Genomic DNA, 21026 nt, shown 5'->3' with positions numbered 1-21026 from the left:
AGCTGAAATTTAAAGGAGAACGTATTTTCAAGCGTTTCACACGCGTTGAAAAACGGAATCAACGCGAGATTGCTCCTTGATCACGCACTTGTCACCCTTACACGGATACATAATACATTTATCTCTCTTAAATGAATTTGCGAATATTATTAGATTATCGAACGTGTTATTACGCGTCGGAATAGACTATCATCCTTCGTATTCGTCTCGATAATAGTGTCACGGAGTGCGGAGCGATTTGTACTTGAGGACGATAACGTTATCGAGGCAAAGCGAAGAGCCATATCATTCTCCGGTGTGCTCTCGCAATATTTTGCTCGCGGCCACGCGAATGAAGGATACTCGTGCGTTCAGTGCAACACGACCACCTCTCTGCCGAGCCGATGGCTCGCTTCGTTTGAAGCATCAACCTCCGAGACCCTATCATTTACTCCACTTCGTTTCTTTTGTCTTTATTCTCATTGCCAATTACACTCCTCATTTCCACCAGCGGTTCCTGCTCTCAAGTGTCGACTGTTTATCTCGGCTTTAACGTTCGCAAACGTATAGACGTTGTTATGCTTGTCCTAGATTACCGTGTCGCGATGCACTTGAATACATTCTGTCGAGTGCAAAGTCGACTGCAAATAATAGCGCGTGGCATGAAGAATGATAAGCGAACGTTGAGTTGTGCGCGCGCGCATCTATTTATTATACCAATGAACTTTACCAAGACATTAGCCTGCATATTATCCCATCTTGTTAATTAATATTCGCACAACCATAGACAAGCGTTCGTACCGCGCGCTGCCATCCCTTACTTGTCTTTGTCTTTGTTGTATCTCGTCTTGAATGCGAAGTCCGGTTTATCCATATTATCTCACGGTACATAATACAAATAAATATAGTATTCAGTATTCAATCATCGCGACATAGATCGAGTACATGGAAGAAGAGACGAATTAATCTTGAAGGACTGCGCAAGTGAAAATTGTATATATATATATATACATATACTAAATATAAAATAATTATAATTACATAATTGTCTTTCTCATGCATAATTCATTCAGTTTACATTAGAGAAAGCTGCAGGTGGAATGTTTTTATAATCACATCTTGCTTAAGGGAAAATCATTTTCGTCCAAAAGATCCAATTATGCTCGACGAAAATGACTCCGAGGAAGACATGAACATCTTACAATACATTAACAAATATTATATTCACGGAAATGAATTTACAATAGGATCTTCCTGATTTGCGTCTTATTCAATGAGACGTAATTAGAGCGTTAAACATACTTATTGTTTGGGAATAAATTAAAAAATTTAATTATATATATTTTTTAATTTATTATCTAAGTTAATCCTAAATACCTATTTATATTATATATTGCTATAAAAGAAAGAAAATCGTGATAGTATTTCTTATTTGCATGCAAATCAGTGTAAAGAGACATTATACATATATAATATGCGAGAAATGTAAAGCTATATACGCATCCCTACAGGATATTCTGTTGCATTAGGTGATAGAAAATTATCTCAACGATATTGCATTTCACGCCTCCAACATATGCATCCGGAATTGCAATATCCGAGATTAGAAATAAATGTCGCTATTATCTTGGTGCTCCGATGACACAAATCGTTTAGTTTTCTTTGCAGTGCATAAATAAAAATTATTACACATAAATTTATTCCACAGAGAATAATACGGTAAATAATAAATAACCATTTGTCGAAATAAAGTCGCTTAAAAGCTAAAACATTTTATTGTTAATCACGTGTTGTAAGTAGTTGATCGATACGATATCGATATTTTTCTATTACAAATTTTCTGAATTTAAGATTATTTATAAACACGGTGATTATATAATTATCGCAAAAAAATTTGCATCGTTCAAATAATGTATTTATAGTAATTGGATATATTAATTTCATTATATTCAGCAATTAGCATGTGTCCCAGTGAAGTTTTTCTCTCTTCGGAGAGTCGGAAAAATTATTAATTGAAGAAATTATCTTATTTCCGCTTTAAAGATAATATAATTACTTTGTACAGATAAATGTTCCATCTATAATCCGCGCTATCAATCACTAGTATACAGGATATTGTCTAATAAAGTTCAAATGTACGTAACGTGCTGACGTGGTAATGATATGTAACAAATGATACGGATTCGATGTACCTCAGAAGCACAAAAGCAATACCTGTTAATATGATATGTTCCCGGATTAATAATTAGAATTATAATTTTGTATAATACAACTTTAATGTAATTATAGATAGAATAATTTCTATTGTGTATAGTTGCACACAAAACATTTCTGGCTTTTTTTTTTGCGTATAGAATATATTCCCTTCTTCTTTATTAAAAGTTTGAATCGTTTATTCGCAATTTTAACACATAACGTAATGAGCTCATTATATAAATGATGTTATAAAATACGACCTTATTATATGAAATAATATAAATAGTTTTCAAAATAATATTTGAAACATTTAAATAAATTTCTATGAAAAGATGTTCTCTCTGAGCTTGAAGATTCGGTAAAGTTTTGCGACATACGTGTATCAAACTTCTTAAATCAACTCAAATCGAAGTTGTCTTGAATTCCTAAAAATTTTCAGAAAGAAAGAAATTAAATCTTTATAGTCCTTCAAATTTCTTTTGAATATGTATTTTCAGAATTTTTTTGTAAAAATATATTTTACTCTAAAAATTCGAGAAATAAGATTCAATAAAATTTGATGAAATTCAAGAAGGTATATGAAATAACACACAATAATGTATTTATTATTATTAAATCAATCAATGTTTTCACAGAAACAATTACTTTCTGTAATCAACCTCGCGAAAATAATTTCAAATTTTATCTTACACTTAATTATGCACACATATCATGTGTAGTACGTATTAATCATTCTATATAGAAAGATTCTTATAATATCACATGACATTATTGAAAAAAGAAATACCACAATTATTTTATATATGAGCTTCCGTATATACACACACAAAGAGGCGTAATAATATTTAAAAAAAGATATATTCGCTCCTTCACATCCGCCACTTAAACAAAATAGAATATCTATTTACACATACGTCGATTACATGACGGAATTGATTCGATAGTAAGTTAAGCGTAACGATTTTCTTATCGACTAACAAAGCACATGGGACGGTAAGGTATCATATGATTATCCATAATAACGTTTATGGATGTTGTGTAGTGCAGGAATTTCCACCTGTAAACATCATGACGAATAAAAGCAAATAAATGTATGCAATAAGCGATTATTTTATATTAACGCAAAATATAATAATAATACATTTTTATGACAATAAATTTAATATATTAAAATATAAAATTGCTTATCTTAATATGTATATATTATTTAATATATATATTGTGTAAAGAGACAATATATATATATATATATATATATATATATATATATATATATATATATATACATAAGAGAGAGAGAGAGAGATCAAATGTATTTAACATGTTTTATGTTAACTTACTCGAAAATGATTGGTGACACCATAGTAAGGATACACGCCACCAAGGATATAACGGTAGTAACCGTTATGCTTAATGCGATATTCGCCCGGTTTAACGTCCTGTGGGATTTCCCATGTAATGGTCACCTGACTCGATCCTAATATCACGGAAGTTCTAGTCCATTGAAATCTAAAAGCATATGTATACTCGATTACGATTTAATGCGTTAAAAAATGAATTTTATAGCTGGAAGAAATAAAATGTTTCTTGTTTCAATTTAGAACATTTAATAATTATTATCGTATATGTCAGAATGATGTTTTATGATAAAATACGATATAATATACGTACTTGGTCTCCCAATCAGCGTCTGTGGCTACTGGCAACCAAACTTTATCGTCTTCTAATCGTTCCACAGTTAAGAAAGTGCTATCCGTCATTAAATTATTACGCGGATGCCCGGAGACCTAGATAATACAAATAATGGAATTATCATTATATCTGATTGAATAATTATTTTATTCTAATCTATTATTTCTGTTATTCAGATATATAATCATTAAGAGAGGATCTCGGCACTTGTACATCGCAATGTACACGAGTTTATCTAGAATAAAATCTCGAAGTGATGTGTTTTAGCGCGGCTGAAAAACGAGACAAGTTTTCTCGAATGATAAATAAAGTACGAAGGCAGAATAATTCTAAAATGACCTCGCACGAATCGCGCAAGTTACGGAGCTGTGATTTATTTGTGTCTGCTTTCACGATGCATCTCGCGATGCTTCCATCGCCGGAAATTATAATAGCCAGAAGGTAATTTACGATTACTTAATCCGTTCGCACACCGCGTCACCGAAGGCAACCTATTTTCCGAATGTTACGCGAGCGAGCGCGCGGGAAAACGTCGCGTCGCTTTTTATCGCGTGACTCAATCGCGATCCGGTAAAAATGCGGATCTGCCATGATTAACGTCGAATGACCGCCGATTCCCGCCGATAAAAAACGTGACGATCGTTCTTCATTCATTCATCAAGTCATATAAATATAAAATATAGTCAGAAAATATCCGGTATTTCTTTAACGTATATAAAATATTAACATAGAAATAATTCTTTTTCTTTTTCACAAAATTCAGAACAAATATATTCGTAATATATACATACATGAGGGAAAGAAAGAGAAAGCCAGCATTTATATATTTAGATAATTACTAACTAGTTGAGAGATTAATAAATGCCATAATAATTTAAAAGTTATTAAATAATAATTTGGAGTTGTTATTTGCAGAAATAGAAGACAGAATTGTCAATTAACGAAGTATATAAGCATGACATAGCTTTGAGGGACAAAGAAGATAAGGGGGAAAAAAAAAAGCAAACGGCCTTCTGTATGGTTTTTTTTTTTTTTTTTTTGTTCGAATTTTTGCCATTATGTCTCATGTCATGTATGTCTGTATGTAATATCGTGTCAGTAGTCGTTTGGTTCCTGTCAATCTCGGAAAATTCCGTGACAGAGAGTGAGAAAATCCCGATAAATATTTATAGTTTTATGATTTTTATATTTATAATTTTCGATTCTTCAATTTTGATCATTAATTTTAATTTGAATTTTGATTGCAACAACAAATATTGCGTATGGCAAATTTTAAAATTCCAATATAATCTTTATATATTTATAACCTTGCTGAAGATAGATCTAAAAACGGTCCAAACCGTACATTTTTAATGCATATGTTATTTGTTAATAAAATTTAATAATAATATGTTCGCGCACCAATATCCGTGCCTTGATTCTTAGCTCTGCCAGTTTTCTTACTTTAGTGCCCGATAAATATGTTAATATCTTTTTTCAACGTAAAAGTAATTTAAAAATATTCCAAAACGCGAGTATATTGAAATTCTTTCGACAATAATATCAATTTGCAATACTGAATTTGTATGAAAAGTTGAAATATCCTCACTAAAATATCTAAAATATCACGATTTAATTTACATCATCCTAATGCTCGCAAATTTTCCTATTGTCGTAGCGACCTTGGATAACGGCATTAATTATTCACACGCGATTCAAAATGTGCTGCGTTATATCAAAGGTTCATTGCGGTATTTACAAACAGTGCACGCGGATCGCATAGTAATCGGTCTATTTCGTAGCGTGCCATCGTTCAATGGGTCGTGAAACGTCATACCGTTATTTTCGAAATGGAATTGCATTTTATGCAACCCATCAACCTATTCGAATTCAATCAGATGATATGTCGCGTAATATCTTTAAACAACGTTGATACGAATTTCCGAGTCGTCCTGTAGTCGTCGACCCTTGTTGATTTTCCTATTATCGGAAAAATAGATGGCGACTTTAATTGAGAAACGTGAAAATTTTTTTCATACAATTTTTCTCGCAGCGTAAAAATGTGTGAAAGAGATTACTTACGAAGATTGCCGTAATCGTGTCACTTGGCAAAGCGAGTTTCGATGGCTGTTGGATCACATCGCCGAAGTTACGTCCCCATCTCGGAGTATCGTATAACACAGGGGGTACGAGAGTAATCAGATTGCTTTGCAGCAATTTCGAAGCTGGTGGTCCCGGTGAAACAGATTTTTTCTACAATACCAAGTTTGATGTAATATAGTGTATGTCCAATATCAATCCTACAACTCAATAAATATCAGCGACAACATAAAAAATAGTCTTTCGATGCAATAATATCGTGACGATAAAAATTGGTCGTTAAATCGTTTCTAAGACAGATGTTGATATTTTTACACACACACACACATATACATATGTATGTATATATATATGTTATTTACTCACTTGAATAGCTGCTTGTACCAGTTTCTGGTATTGTCTCAAATAGATTGTAAGCGTATGTGGGCCATATATCGTTGATGCGCCTTCGTATCTCTGTATCTGAAAGTTAATAATTCAACGACTATATTATGCATTAAAATGCGCCCCGCGAAGAAATAAGTTCGCGCGTCGGAATGCAATAAGAATCGTCAAATCGAGTTTTCTTCCTAATGATTTTACGCATTATTTATTTTACCGCTTATCGCAAAAAAGCTAAATAAAGTTGGAAAATTTTACGAGTATTGCAAAAAATCGTCATAGCAAATTTCGACGCTCTTCACGCGCCGGAAATCCTCAATATGATCTCGATTCTCGAGCCAAGTGCTTCAATAACAATAAGAATTTTACTTGATATTCCTCGGGCGTTGTTACGTAATCGCTGTAAGTATTGCAGAGCCCTGCGACTATTACGGATGTTTCGTCGGACGCATCATTCATGACTTTTTTGATAGCCTCTCGCAATCTTCTTCCGGACATTGTCGTGAATTCGGCGGGCACTCCGGCGATGACGACGTTTCCGATTACGGCTACTTGAGTCGAAACGATATTCGGCTGCCATTGATAAGGTAGCTTCATCTGAAATTTAAGAGAGAAATTTCCATTTTTTTTCGCGAATCGTTGTCCGTCGAGATGCGATAATTCATGTTGGATCTTATTGTCAATATTTTTCTCTTCTTACACGGTATCTATGAGAAGAATCTGACACTTATCTGAAACGCACAGCGAAATCTCACATATCTAATTGCATACCAATGACTATGCTAACTGTACACTATAATTTGAATTTGGAATCACAATGAAAAATATTGTGTAAAAAAAAAAAAGAGAGAAAAAGAACTTTACCCGTCCGGTGGCTAATAAAATAGGTTTCGCGCCCTGGCAGCGAATATCGTCTTTCGTCGGGGCGGCCAGAAAGTTTCGTACGGTATTCCAGAAAGGATTTGACGTTGTTGTCCCCTGTTCGAAAGAGAACGAACCTGGTCCGTCGGTGGTGCCAGCTGCGAAACTGTAGCCCATTGCAGGCGTGCAGCCGTGAACCTGTTAAAAAGCCTGAATAGATCCCGCCATTGTATCGATAATAATTCTCTTTCAGACAGCGATATTACGAACGGCAGCCGTTATTTACCTCCTCGAGCTTGCCCGTTGTCTCGTTGTAGAATTCCGCGGACTGCTCCGGCATATTAACGTATTGGTGAACCACTCGCACTGGTCCGGCCACTTCCATCCCTTTACCACTCCTCCATAATTTCTACAAACGAAAGGAGATTTTGCGTATGATTGAGATATATCGCGGATTTTTAATTCCATCGAGGTACTTTTATAGATGCGCCACATGAGAGTAAGAAAAATCCTTCATATTTACACATTTCCGCGATTACGTGGAAAATATGAAGGCGAAATTTGATTATAGACAATCGCGAAGAAGATAGATAAGGAAAGTGTATACTCATGTCTGTTATAAAAATTCTCACAGTTTTCCAGCTTATCTCATGGGGAAAGCTGCTGACGTGAATATATGCGAAGGTTTTATATATGAATCGATCGATAGATTGATAGACTTGAAAGTAACAAAAAGCAATATCGTAATAAGAAGCGGACTTGGTATTCGCGTGTGATTGCGATTGTCATGAGATTAGTGCTTATCTATAATTATGGTTATTAGATTTCTATATAAAAGCGAGACATTGTATAATCCATCGTATCATTTATTTCTCTATATTTGTATCTGCGTATGTGACTAGTAACTCTGTTTTATTGAGTTTTCAATATAAATTAAGGAAATTGGATATTACGCTGTCTCAGAAACGAGATACAATATTATATAATTTGTTATTATTATTAAATTATTGTAATTAAATAGTTATTTCAGCAAGCAAATTGTAGTTAAAATGGAATGTATCGAATTAATTAATTAATGAGTTAATTACGCCGTTTAAAGATTATGTCTTTCATTAGCTGTTTTCTTTAAACTATATAAAACACAAATCTAGATTTTGTTTGAAACTATTGTAGATTATTATAAATTCCATGAATAACATATTCGTGTTTTATAAGATAATGAGAAATATTCTGCACACATGTATTTTTAATTGTAATTAATATTTAAATGTAATTAAATTGTCATATATATATATATAACACATATGTGAAAACACTATCTTTTTATGAAAAATCTTTTAATGGAAAATATTTGAAAAAATGAATAGAACACACACGCGGACATACAAAGAAACTCTATCTTTTTATTAAAAATGAAAGAATTTAATAATGAAAAGTGATCAAAAGAGTGAATAGATAACACATACATACTCTAACACACATTTTATATTATACACTTATTATATACGAAAGTAAAAAAATTATTAATATATTAACAATATAATAATATAACATAACATTCTAAATTTTTCAGCAAAAATCATACATCATCACATTCTTAAGATTCTAAACCCATTAATCGCGCAGCTCTGAAAGAAATAAAAAAAGTTAAGAATATTGTCGAGAGAAAAATCGATTCGCAGTTGACGCGAGGAATCTCGACGACGGAAAATAAGAAATGCGATTACGTTGGGATACGAAAAGGTAGCGAGAAAGTAAACCGAGACGTAAGTTTCCAAATGAAAAAGAAAAAAAGGAACTTTGCTACGACCATAACGTATCGCGCGAAATGCAGGTATTCAGCTACGCACGCATGCACGTACGCGTGAAACGCATCCGTATTCTCGCGGTAGATAGATATAGCTTGGCTTATGCACAGCGTCTTCCCCATAGGCAGCTGTGGAAACTATTTCTATATCTGTTTTGTGATGCTAATACCTCACGAAACTGACGATGGCTTCGCCAGTCGTGCACCCGGTCACGCTTAACGAGCATGCGAATATGTATGTTAATTATCACGGCGGCTTGCCGCGCATCTCCCGGCTTCTGTATTACGAGCGAAAGCACGCTGCGACGTAGCTTCCGTTCGTCCATACTATCGAGGGAACCATCCTCGTCGGCACGAATACGCCTGAATGCGTCTTTACCTCTGTCCTGATTGCCCGCTTTTGCCCGGGCGCAGTTTAAGTTGAGTAATTTGTTTCTGCGAAGCACTCGCTCAGCTGTTGCGTTGTCGATTCGGATATCTCATTACGACCTTTGAACGAAGGTTTTAAAGCGTCTTTCTCGTATATACGCTGGATATTGAAGCCAACTGTTGCGGGTGTTTAAACCTGAATATCTTTGATATCCCATCAGCACTTTCATACTGAAGTGGTTAATTTAAAATTAATTTCGAAAGAGCTTCAAAAGACACGCATATTTATTTTTCACTCGACATGTACATATTTTTGTGTAATTGGGAACGAATGTTATACATGGAACGCGTTTCTTCATCTACGGTTAATCTCAATTAAAGCAAATAATTGAAATTTAGAATCTTTATTAAATTCAGGTCGAAATTACAGCTGACATTGCCAAGTGAAAGTTTAATTTTTTTTTTCATTTTTCTCTGCCTTGTATGAATTCGAAAACGCACGAATCGAGAATTATTTGTATTCGAGTATCGACGAATGATCCTGATACATATATAACACCCTGACAGATGTCTTTACTATGTCGTCGTCGTCGTCGTCGTCGTCGTCGTCGTCGTCGTCGTTGTCGTCAGAGAGAAAGTAAGCGGCGGAAAGCGATTGCGTATGCGAAGAGACACGACGCGAGATATTTCGCTCGCGCGAGAGAGGAAATTCGATGACGAATGATGTCCAAGCGACAAGATACCAGACACACGGATGCTGCATTGCTGCGTCCGCGAACGCGCACAGATATAACTGCGCTATATATAGCTTTCCCACCTTTCGGGCATCATCGTTTTGTCCATTTCACCTCGATGTCACGAGCAGCAGATTAATGCGACACGACGATATACCGCGAGATAAAAGACCCTATATCCCATCAAGTCTGACGTTACGGTCGTATCGTTAGCCGACCGCGTACATATCAGAATCCTTCGATAAATGGCGCTTAATTAATTTTAACAACGCGCGAAACGACTTGAACACATGATATGACACGTGATGAGCTTTGACTAGAACGAGAAACTACTATAATCAATCACCGTAATATCAAAGCTGGCTTTAATTTATATGTTTCTGTACGCAGGCTGACGGTCAATAACTTTGCCGAGCCTCTCGCGCGACGAATTAGATATTAGAATATCGATTACGCTTCGGGATTCGGTATTTAACGAGCCGGCTCCACGTGGACGCGCAATAATAAGAGCACCGACGATGAGAAAGCGCCATGGGAACACTTCGACTCGGAAGATTCCGTTGATTTTAATCAAAGGTTTTTCCTATTTGCATAAATGGAGATTATACATTCGGATAGGGTGTCCGACGATTCCTCCGTATCGATCGCGACATTTAAAGCGTCTAACAAGTAAATGTTATTCGAGTACGCGATTCGTTATCAAAACGTGACAACTCATTGTACTAAAAGAAAAAGTAAAAAAATGAAGACTTAAAACACACAATCGTAATTATTGCATATATAATTGCATAAGTAATTAAATCGGTATTACACGAGTAAAATTAAACGGAGTTTATTACTTAACAAATCCATGAAAGTTTAATTGCGATATTTCGTTCGCACAATTTTAATCCTGTTTTAATAACTTTCTTTCAACTTGAAGGAGCTCTTGAAACTTGAGAGATGAATGTAAGGGCGCGCAATAAAATCGAATCGTTTGGAGGAAGCGGGTTACGACATATATGCGCCGAATTACATGGAAAATAGATATTTTATTTATTATAAAAGTTAAGATATATCTCGCGTAATTTTGCGTAAATTTAGAATGTTTCTTTGATTTTTCAGAAGAATTTTTTCTTGAGAAATGTAATATTCATCATACGTAATATAGATCTAAAATCTAAAGGATAGCTCATTTAAGTATGAGTATTTAAATTAATTGTAATAAATTAAACAAAACTAGTTGAATTATAATATGATAATTTTAGATTACAAATATTTGTTTAAAAACGAGGACATACCCGAATATATATTTATAATCTTAATTTACGTGTTACATACAATTTTATTTATTGATAAATTATGAAATGATGCAGTAAATAACAATGCTAATTATACATGTAAATAACTATCGATATGTTAAAATAATTAATCCAAAAATAAGAGGTTAGGTTTTTTTATTAATATTATTACGGAGGGAACTTTCACGACACGCGTAGCTTAGAATCGCGCGCGTAAATCAACATAAATTACGTTATTAACGACACGATAGATAGTTTCCCTTTACTTGAGCAACATGTCATCGTTACATCGCATGGGCGTATTTGCAAGTGTCACATATACGAATGCAATCAAGAATACATATAGAGCTTAATCGAACGCTATACATATGAAGAATGCATTAAAATAGATACGGCGCTATATAATTTAGTTAACGAACTTTTCAAACGCACGGATCTTTCAGAGTTTATAAAAGAAAGCTATAGTTGCTCGATAGCTTTTTGCATACAAGGAGTATAATTACGATGTTATTTAATTTCAGCCACATGAATTACCAAACATGTAAATATATTATACACAATAATTGTGTAATTAAAAAAATTTTTTTTTTTTTATTCTTTTAACACAATGAACTATCATGTTTCGAGAGTAAATCACGTATTTGAGCAACAACTCTTTTACAATTGTAATTGTCGCGAGCTTATAACGCATTCGAGATTTCTCGTAATAAATTTTACTGTAGAATAAATTTATAAAGAGAACACGAAACAGAATCGGATATTTAAATCCGCTTTGAGGAAACAATTACAAATTAAAGCGGCTTTTGTAATAACTTGCATTCGTGTGTGTTGATGCGGAAATGTGATGCTAATATAAACGATTTAGTATGCATGCAATACAGTCTGCATATAATCATTTTAAATAAATATTTAATTTATTTAAAGTCGATTATAAATTTAAGCTTGAAAAAAATTCTTCGTTTCGCAGAATCCCTTGAGATACTTTCACTTTGCGTAAAAATAAAAAGTGCTTGAAGAAGCTTAATTCTATTTTCTAATAATTTTGAGCGGCAGAGAAATACAATATATGAAGCGCGATTTTAAATGCGTTTTCGGTGTAACTATCATAGTAGCGTAAAGCATACAGCATGTTATTGCTTTTTAATGTAGAAAATGCATGGCTTTTTTATCTCGTGAAAGCTACGTTGATTCGACCAATTCTTCCATCGATGCCACGCAGACGATAAGAAGTCTCAAGGGGGGATCCATTAACTTATATAGGACAAAGAATAGCGATATCTGATGATCCCTATGTCTGCTATATCGAACGCTTTTTAATATTAAACGCTACATAAAACAATTGTAACAAAATAATTAGAAAGAATATTAGTAATTATGTGAAGTTATAATATAAAATAAAGAAAGAATGAAGACAGCGATATTAATTATAACTGATCTTTTTTTTCGTGGTGCAGAGATCTTTCTTGCTCAAGCTCATCCTTCGAGAGTAATCGTCTCGTATTGGCTTCAGATTAATCATCTCGCATAAACATAATGCCGCGATTAATTTATTCATTTCCGATCGATTTAAAAATGCCCGTGGCTTCAAACTTTTAATTTAGTCTCCCGCTCGATTAATGCAAACTCCAGACAGCGGTTTAGCGTTCAATCGTATATACATATAAAGTACATACTTTCAATATTATCTCGCACTTTTAAAAGAGAGCGAGAGCGAGAGAGCTTTTCGCGGTGCGGATAGAACTTTGTCGTTATATTCCGCCGTCACGATAAAAGGAATCGCGTACACCCCAGCAGCCAAGTAATTCTTTTTGATCAAGATGATAAAGTAAAGAATGGCAATTTTAACGGAAGTAGGTAGATCGAGAAATATATCTCGCGTCTTATGAAAGATTATTAAGTGACGTGCACATTGCAAATTGACATTATCCGAATCACAATATCTCGTAATATTCATAATACACACGAGACTGATTTTAATTCACTTAATTGAAATTCGATAGTTTCTGACGTATAGTTTCTATCGTATATTGAATTTCCTGTATAATCTGCGGTCTTATCGCTCGCACGTTCGATTACTGCGCGTTCCTAATTATTTCCCCGATCCAATGCGCGCATATTAAAATATCACTTACAATGAAGCTTGATCGAAGTAAAGAGATCGGTCATCTGCTCAATATTGAATCGTGAAACGTGTAACGTGTAAAAATGCCATCCGAGACTGGGTATCTATTAGAATTTTTAGCAAATCGTCTTCTTAAACGAACGTTTATTACGCGATCGCGTTTCCACATATCGTTCGCCAAGATAATCGACATGCTCTGCGACAATCAAACAAAGATTTTTTTTTTTATACGCATGAATTCTGTTCTTCAGAAATCTTGCGTGCACAAGGTACCCGCGTCAGTCGCAAATTTATAAAACGATTGTCAGAAAATCAACGCAAATGTCAAAAAAGACATGCGATAACTACAAACATAAAATGATCAGTGAATTGCAATAAAAGTAGGACAACTATTTTATTTTTTGGAGAAACAGACGTTAGGTAATCCCTTTATTAATTGAAATTTTGTGAGATCAAAAAATTGTCTCCTCAATTGCATTATCATTTCCTGTATATAAAATATATAAAATAATATAAAAAAAATAAGATAATTATAAATTACAAACATATATGTATATGGAAAATTAATTAAATTAATATGTGAAATATATATTCACATTTTTTTAATTATAGATTATAGATTATAGATAAGATAAGATAAGTTTTTAATTATTAATTTAATTTGTTAATTATGGATTCTCTAACTAATAGTGAAGTGATAAGCATGAAGGACCAAGGCTTTCGGATTTTAATTATGATTCTGTTAGCTCTGACAATGAATGTTGTGAGAATATTTATAGCTGTGCACGGTATATGTATATACTTGGTCAGCTTGGTCAATTTATCAACTGATTCTCTCCTTTTCGAAGAATAGCACTGTCATAAAACTTTACTCACGATTAGTGAAATAGATAGATCAATAAAAGATTTAATCGTGTGTCAACGTCATTCGATACGCGAAGTATATTATTTAAATTTAAATCATTCGTGCTTTCTTTGATCTCTTCGAAACATGTACAAGCGGCAGCTTCATAAAATATCTTGCACTCTATCGAACTCTACAGATGAAACTATACGCGTTTAAAGATGTTTGCGAAATTATTTTCAAATATAAACATGACACATTCGCGATACATTGAGTGTGGTATTTTGATCGCTATAAATCAATTAAGGCGTCCTCTAATTTTATTATATTGTCAAATTACGTATCGTACAAAATGTGTTTATAATTGGGCGCGTGTTGAATAGCTGACGATTTATGCATTGATATCCGTCAAATTGCACGTCCAATCATCGCGTTACTACTATGCTTTGCTGCTGTGTCACGCGAACTGTACGTGATTTCTACTCGATAATTGACATCGTACGGTTATACGTAGCTGAGAGTTAATAAACGGAGAATATTATTAATTGCTAAATTAATTAATATCGAGCGACGTGTAGCGCACGACACCATCTACACGTGTGTATAATACACAAATATTTCTGAAACTAATTAAATTCGTCGATAATAAGATGCAGTATATATGCAAAGGAGCTATTAATTTCTATCCGCTACGTGAAGGAAAAAAGAAGTTACATATTACAAGAAATTTTTTATAATAGTAGAAAGTTTCGTCATTTACATGAATAATATGCAATATTACATATATTTAAAAATATTGTATGTATTCAAAAATATTATAATTAAAAATATTATAAAATTGTAAAATTGTAAAATATCGTTGAATAATAATATTGCTCGCGTTAGCGAACTTCTTCATTAAATATGCAGCAACGGCGACGATTTCGCCGCGACAACAGAATTCTTTCTCTCCACATGTGTCATTAAATTCCGGCGTATAAAAGCGGGTAGGGAACCGCCGTATAATATCCGCGGTAAGGCATTTTTCGACAAAATTTCGTAACACTAATCGCCGCTGCGAGCGCGGTATACTTTCCACGCAAATATGACAATTATACAATGCGAATGTATTTTTATCGCAATAACGAGCTATAACTAAGATTTATGCGAGCATTATTTACCTATTTACTAGCCATTGAAATTTCGCTCCACCTCGTCGTGCATTTTAATTAATGTAATTCATAAATATATATAATTTTTTCTTTTTTAGCTGAACATATTATAATCCAACCGTATTACGATTAAACGGATGGTCGGTTTCACTTTTACGCACGCCTTTTGCGTTATAGTATATATTATATGGAAGCAAAATCTACGCAAAAAAAAATTCTTAAAACGTTGCGTCACTATCCTTGCGAATCTTGGCCGCGATACATTAATTAGCAACGTTGCGTGGACGCGTTTGTAATGAACTGGGAGTAGTTGCGTATCCGTGTTCGCACGCGGGGCAATTATTAGCATTATTTTATAATCTATTTTCATTGGTAGCCAAACGATTCGAAAGCGAGCGAGACATTGAGAGACGCCTCGTCGTTCTTTGCAAGCTAGATAAGTTCCGACGCAATTTCTGGAATATGGACATTTATTCGAGTATAACAATCACGGGATGGAAGTGGGAAGTAGGGTCGTCCTTGCGTGCGCGTAAAAATCGCGACACGCACCGCAATTCGCAACACACAGCGTGGCACGCGAGGCGTGGCGCGAAGTGTTGTTCTTGAAAGATCGCGAAACGAGCTGGCAAGTCTCTAAGGAACAGGCCTCGTTCGGCTTTCCCACTCGGCTACATCATCATCATCATCATCATCATCATCATCATCATCATCATCATCATCATCATCGCGCGCCGGCTTGCCTTCGACAAACGCGATAATCGGACGACGTCGACGACTATCATCCGGCCTACCTTGAAAACGGTTTTCCTCAGCGGGACGAATCGCGTGACGTCGATCTAATCGCATTCGGGCGCGATCGAACGCTTGCTCATGCAGCATCGCCGGCGCCGCCTCGATCGCTAGCTTATTATGAACTCATTAAGGATAGATCGTTCGAGATATCGAAATGAGATTTTAGTAATTTGAAATTTTTCTGCGCAAATTAATTTATAGTTGCAATTCTCTGTGTATTGTATTATATTATTACGTTTCTTTTTTTTTTTTTTAAGGATTAACGTTGGGAGGATTAACATTTTTCATAATTTAGCTAATCTCGTTTTATTCGTGTTCTATTGTAGATTCAATTTCACGAGTCGCTAGAATGACATAAATTGCGCCGCGCAGTCCGGTAATCAAATGTATACAACATTGATCCTCGATTCTCTCTGGCATATGCAGCCAGGACTTTCAGCCGCGGAAGCAGAGTCTGTCTCTGTCGATGTAAGATAAGGTGCATAATGAGACTAAGATGTTGTGCGATTGCGGAGCCCTGTTTTAAGACGTGGGAACAGGAACGTGTAAACACGTAGCTCGTTCGTAGTGACTCGTTCCATTTTTTATCCCTCTCCTTTTCTCCCTCACTCTCTCTTTTCTCTCGAGCCACCTCCTCTATCTCACTCGCGATGACGACTCTGCCCATTCTAATCGACCCTTGCATAGACGGTAATATCAGGGCGTGTAGAACTGTTCTGGCGTGGGATAAAATCGGCCTCGACGATTAAAAACGTCGCGGCCATTCGTGACGAGGAATTACCCGATTAATGCCAGGTTAATGCATTCTCGATACGTTCCGCGATTAATAAACGATGAGGTGTCGCGAGCACGCGCCGTGTCTGGAGAATTATAATAACGCTTCTATAAATTTGCTTTGCTGTCTTTGCTCCTGCCGATTATCCTGACTTTATATAAATTCGCTCGCCAATATTTTCCTTCGTTATTACGTTAAACTCATCGTGTTATCGCGGACAGATGTATCAATTGTTGCTCGATTGAAACTATTTTCATTAAAAATAACAAAATTGGTTCATCGACAAGTAAATACACAACAATCGCAACGAATACCAAAATCGGTTCATCGACAAACAAATACACAACAATCGACGAGCCAATCGATTTCGCTGGCATACGCCAGCCGCTTAATCCGATTTGATCCGCATGGAATAATAAGAATACCCGCGTATCGGGAAGAATGTCTCTGGTGGAGAAAAATTTCTAGCTTCCTGACGGTTACGAGACGGTTATTCAATCGGAGAGGTTTCACTCTTGTTTGCCATTGAATGGCAAATTGTGTGTGCGCGAAATTCGAATGCAGGAACGCGTCAGATACATATATTATCCCCTCGCGCTTCGGAATAACAAGCGCATCCGTCGCGACGTATTTTCTAAACGATCATTCTGGAAAACATGTCGGAACACTTTTACCCGCGAAAGAACCGTCACACTACCGTAATACACGGCACTTCTCGTCTTTCCTCGCGAAACGCAAATGCGCTACGTAACGGCCGTAAGTATTCCGCTGGCAGCATGCCATTGAATCGCGAATGACAGAGCCGATAGTCGTTACACATCGTTAGAAACCGCTGCTGAATCACTTTGTCATTTAAATAAACTTCCATTTATACATTAATGTTCTCCACATGTCAGTGTGGGGACTGTTCATCTGACTATCGCGAAAAAATTATATAACGTTTCAATTATATATAATTAATTGCAAACCTTCTATGCGGATAGAGAAGAGGGCGTTTGTATTTTCAATCAATTTATTTATTCGTTTAAAATTGTACAAATTTAATTACTGCGGAGAAGGTAAATTGTTTGCGTTTAATCCATAGCTCTCTCGCGGCACGTTTCATTCAAGTTGAGGCTCCATTCAAGCTACTGCCATTGTCTGTAAATTCCGGAGTGCAGTTAAAGCCGCTGCGGAAATCGGGATAATTAGCCGATCGGCTGATCTTATATTAGAGACTTATCATTTTATATCATTAGCGGTTTCCATTGTATCGCGCCTCGTGCTTAACCGCGTGGAAAATTTACCGATGCTCCAATGTCATGCGCGTTATCGGATGCACGTAAATTATTGCGTTGTACGTCGTATGTTAGAACGCTCCGTTACATTGTAGAATGAATTTATTTACTTCAAGGTAAAGAAACGTGCGTGTGTTTATCAGTAAACGTTTAACATAGTACAACTTTGTAATACAAAATTTCGCGCGTATTGTTAAAAAAGTTTTGTATTACTAAAGTATTAAATTGATACGAAAGTTGTTCTTTCTATTAAATGTTGTTTAAAGTAAAGTTTCCGAATTAAGCATTGTCTTTAAAACGCATTCTAGTCAACTATGCAATTTAATCTACAATTGAACAACCGGAAGATACATCCTGAACAGGCATATCGTTTTACCGCGAGCCATTTAGATAGCACGAGGAGCAATTCCGCCGGAATTATCGTGTACCGTAAAAAGATTACGAGAACCCCGAGGAGACCGTTACGTGGTAGCTCGTATTAACTGCAAGGAATGCTAATAAAATCGCGGCGTCGGCGGGTGGATGATGGATCGCTACATACACGAGGAAACTACTTATCCTTGGGCAGCCGAGCCGGAACAAGAAAAACTCGCCGAATTAGGTTGCGAAAGCGGCCTCAGAAGAAAGAGAGAGAGAGAGAGAGAGAGAGACGCAAAGCCATTAAGAACCGAGCGTAAGTTCGGGGTGTGCCAAGGATACGCCGGGACATTTCTTCCCCACGTTTTGCTGGCGCGCGAGCGCGCACGTTTCTCACACGATTGTATTGAAATGCGCCTCGTAAACAATACGTTGCGTCACGTATATCGCGGGACCACGCTACGTAAAGCGCCTGTGGAATTGACATAGACGTGACAGGAGGAGAGCAAGTGAAAAGGACGGGGAGAACGAGTCTCTCTCCGAGGGCTCTTTGTATACAGAGCCGCAACAAGTCAAACGGAGGTCCATCGCGTGCAAATTGGCTTCGATAAAACGGGGGAGAGATTAATTAAAACGAGATGTGGACGTCGCTTGGCGAGTAAAAACAGATTCTGACCCGCCTTTGCTTTAACCGATAAGACTTAATTAACGGCTTAATATTGATATGTCCTCGCGCGCCTTTTCTCATTTTATCTCTCAAAACGGTCCATGTTGTATAAAAAAAAAAAAAAAACTTAATGCTTTAGCAAACAGGATCAACCCTGAACTCAATCTGTTTAAACGAACTCTGGGATTTAATTTGATAGAAAGTCCCGCTCGATACGACGTTTCTCAATTTTATATTGCGCTATATTTCTCTCGGAATTGCCATTATATACATAATAAGGGTGCCATTCATTCCATTACAGTCTACAGTACATTTGTTCACGTATCATCGAGCGTATCTGCCGAGCTCTTTGGCATTACGGTCACGAGTAAACCTTTCACGACTTCACGGTTATTAGAATCGTAACAGAGACGGTTTGTAAGTCTCTTCCAGGTCACGGAGTGGAACGTTAGACTCCACCGATGACAAAATAGACTTGCTGAAAGATCCATCTTTCGAAGAGACGCGAAAAAGTAAGAACGACATATTTGCTGTCGCGTGGCTATTGCGTGACGAACGTGATTGTATTCTATTCTCTTTTGGCCGTAGAATTAGGCAAGGGAGATAAATAATCACGCGCGTGGCATTTGCCAAAGAATTTCTGCGATCGAATATTTTCGAGAGAGCGGAAATATTGCCACAATGTTCTGTCAATGTATTGATGTAACGAAGAAAGTGACGTTTGTCAAATTTCTGTTATGCGAGAAGCGGAGAGAGAAACGGAAAGACATCGTACGATGTTTAATATCGATTTAATATTTCAAAGCGCGTGTTCTGCAACTATTTCGATTAAAAAAATATAAAACTGATGTAAAACAAATTCCCATAGTTTTTCTTCTCGCGTTTTTGTGATGATCTGCCACAGTCGCAAAAACAGAAATTGAGCTGCATGCCGGTGAAAATAAAAAAACTGGGTATGTTTTACTGATCCTAGCGTGTGCATGACTGACAATGAGCTGAAATCCGAAAAGTGCACGTATTCAAATAACATGATTGTTTACCGTGGCGAAGATCTTGAAATAGTATTGCAAGAATGTAAATATAAATTTTTGATTGATTCGCAAACATGTTTATTTTTTACGTGACAATAAAGCCACACGTAGATGGAATGCTTCAAATTATATTTACCGTAACGAATCTCCTACCGCATTGGCAGTAAACCTATAAATCTCGTCGAGGATAGCTCGTTTTTTAGAAAAAGATTTCGTAGCGAGTGCGTTTTATGAACGGACAGATAACATCTTGAATTACAGAGGCGGTCAGAAAGGGTCGTTACGGCAGTATATCTGTTACTCTTACCGTTACGACCCTTAGACAAGTCTATTGTTACGTGTCAATGGTCACGCCCCGTTTTGTCATCTAAATTGGAGTCTACAAGAAGGCTATACGATTGCATAATTTACTCACTCACGATCAAGCAGCGGATGCTGACAGATATTACGCGATCGGGGATAAACGGATTGATCTCATCGCGACCCTGTCATCGTTTCTTGCGCACTAGTTTTTGTCTTTTCGAAACGGATGGGAAACGGTAAATATAATACGGTATAATGTGAGATTAAAACTGTTACAATGAATTTTCTATAAAAAACCATAGGCTATATATATAATAAAACTACTTTTA

At 35.9% G+C, this 21026-nt stretch overlaps 1 protein-coding gene across 6 annotated transcripts in view; it reads right to left on the bottom strand.

Annotated features, from left to right (window-relative positions):
- Positions 1-2814: 2814 nt before the first annotated feature.
- Cdase (neutral ceramidase) overlaps positions 2815-21026 on the bottom strand; it is a 37001-nt gene continuing 18789 nt past the window's right edge. For 5 of the 6 annotated variants that reach the window (XM_070305518.1, XM_070305519.1, XM_070305516.1 and 2 more), the window contains exons 8-15: positions 7475-7597; positions 7192-7386; positions 6697-6924; positions 6313-6408; positions 5929-6099; positions 3847-3962; positions 3516-3684; positions 2815-3232 (exon numbers count right to left, since the gene is read on the bottom strand). In XM_070305518.1, coding sequence (XP_070161619.1) covers positions 3185-3232; positions 3516-3684; positions 3847-3962; positions 5929-6099; positions 6313-6408; positions 6697-6924; positions 7192-7386; positions 7475-7597 — 1146 coding nt within the window. In that variant the 3' untranslated portion in view covers positions 2815-3184. Of the gene's footprint in view, positions 3233-3515; positions 3685-3846; positions 3963-4870; positions 5827-5928; positions 6100-6312; positions 6409-6696; positions 6925-7191; positions 7387-7474; positions 7598-21026 lie in introns of those variants that run through there. The other variant, XM_070305520.1, reaches the window with a different exon arrangement.

This window comes from Polyergus mexicanus, unplaced genomic scaffold, assembly GCF_030449975.1.
Source record: "Polyergus mexicanus isolate NDT 795.1 unplaced genomic scaffold, iyPolMexi1.0 SCAF_13, whole genome shotgun sequence".
Lineage (NCBI taxonomy): Eukaryota > Metazoa > Arthropoda > Insecta > Hymenoptera > Formicidae > Polyergus > Polyergus mexicanus.
The sequence above is the reverse complement of the archived record's forward strand: the minus strand, read 5'-3'. Positions and strand labels throughout refer to the sequence as shown.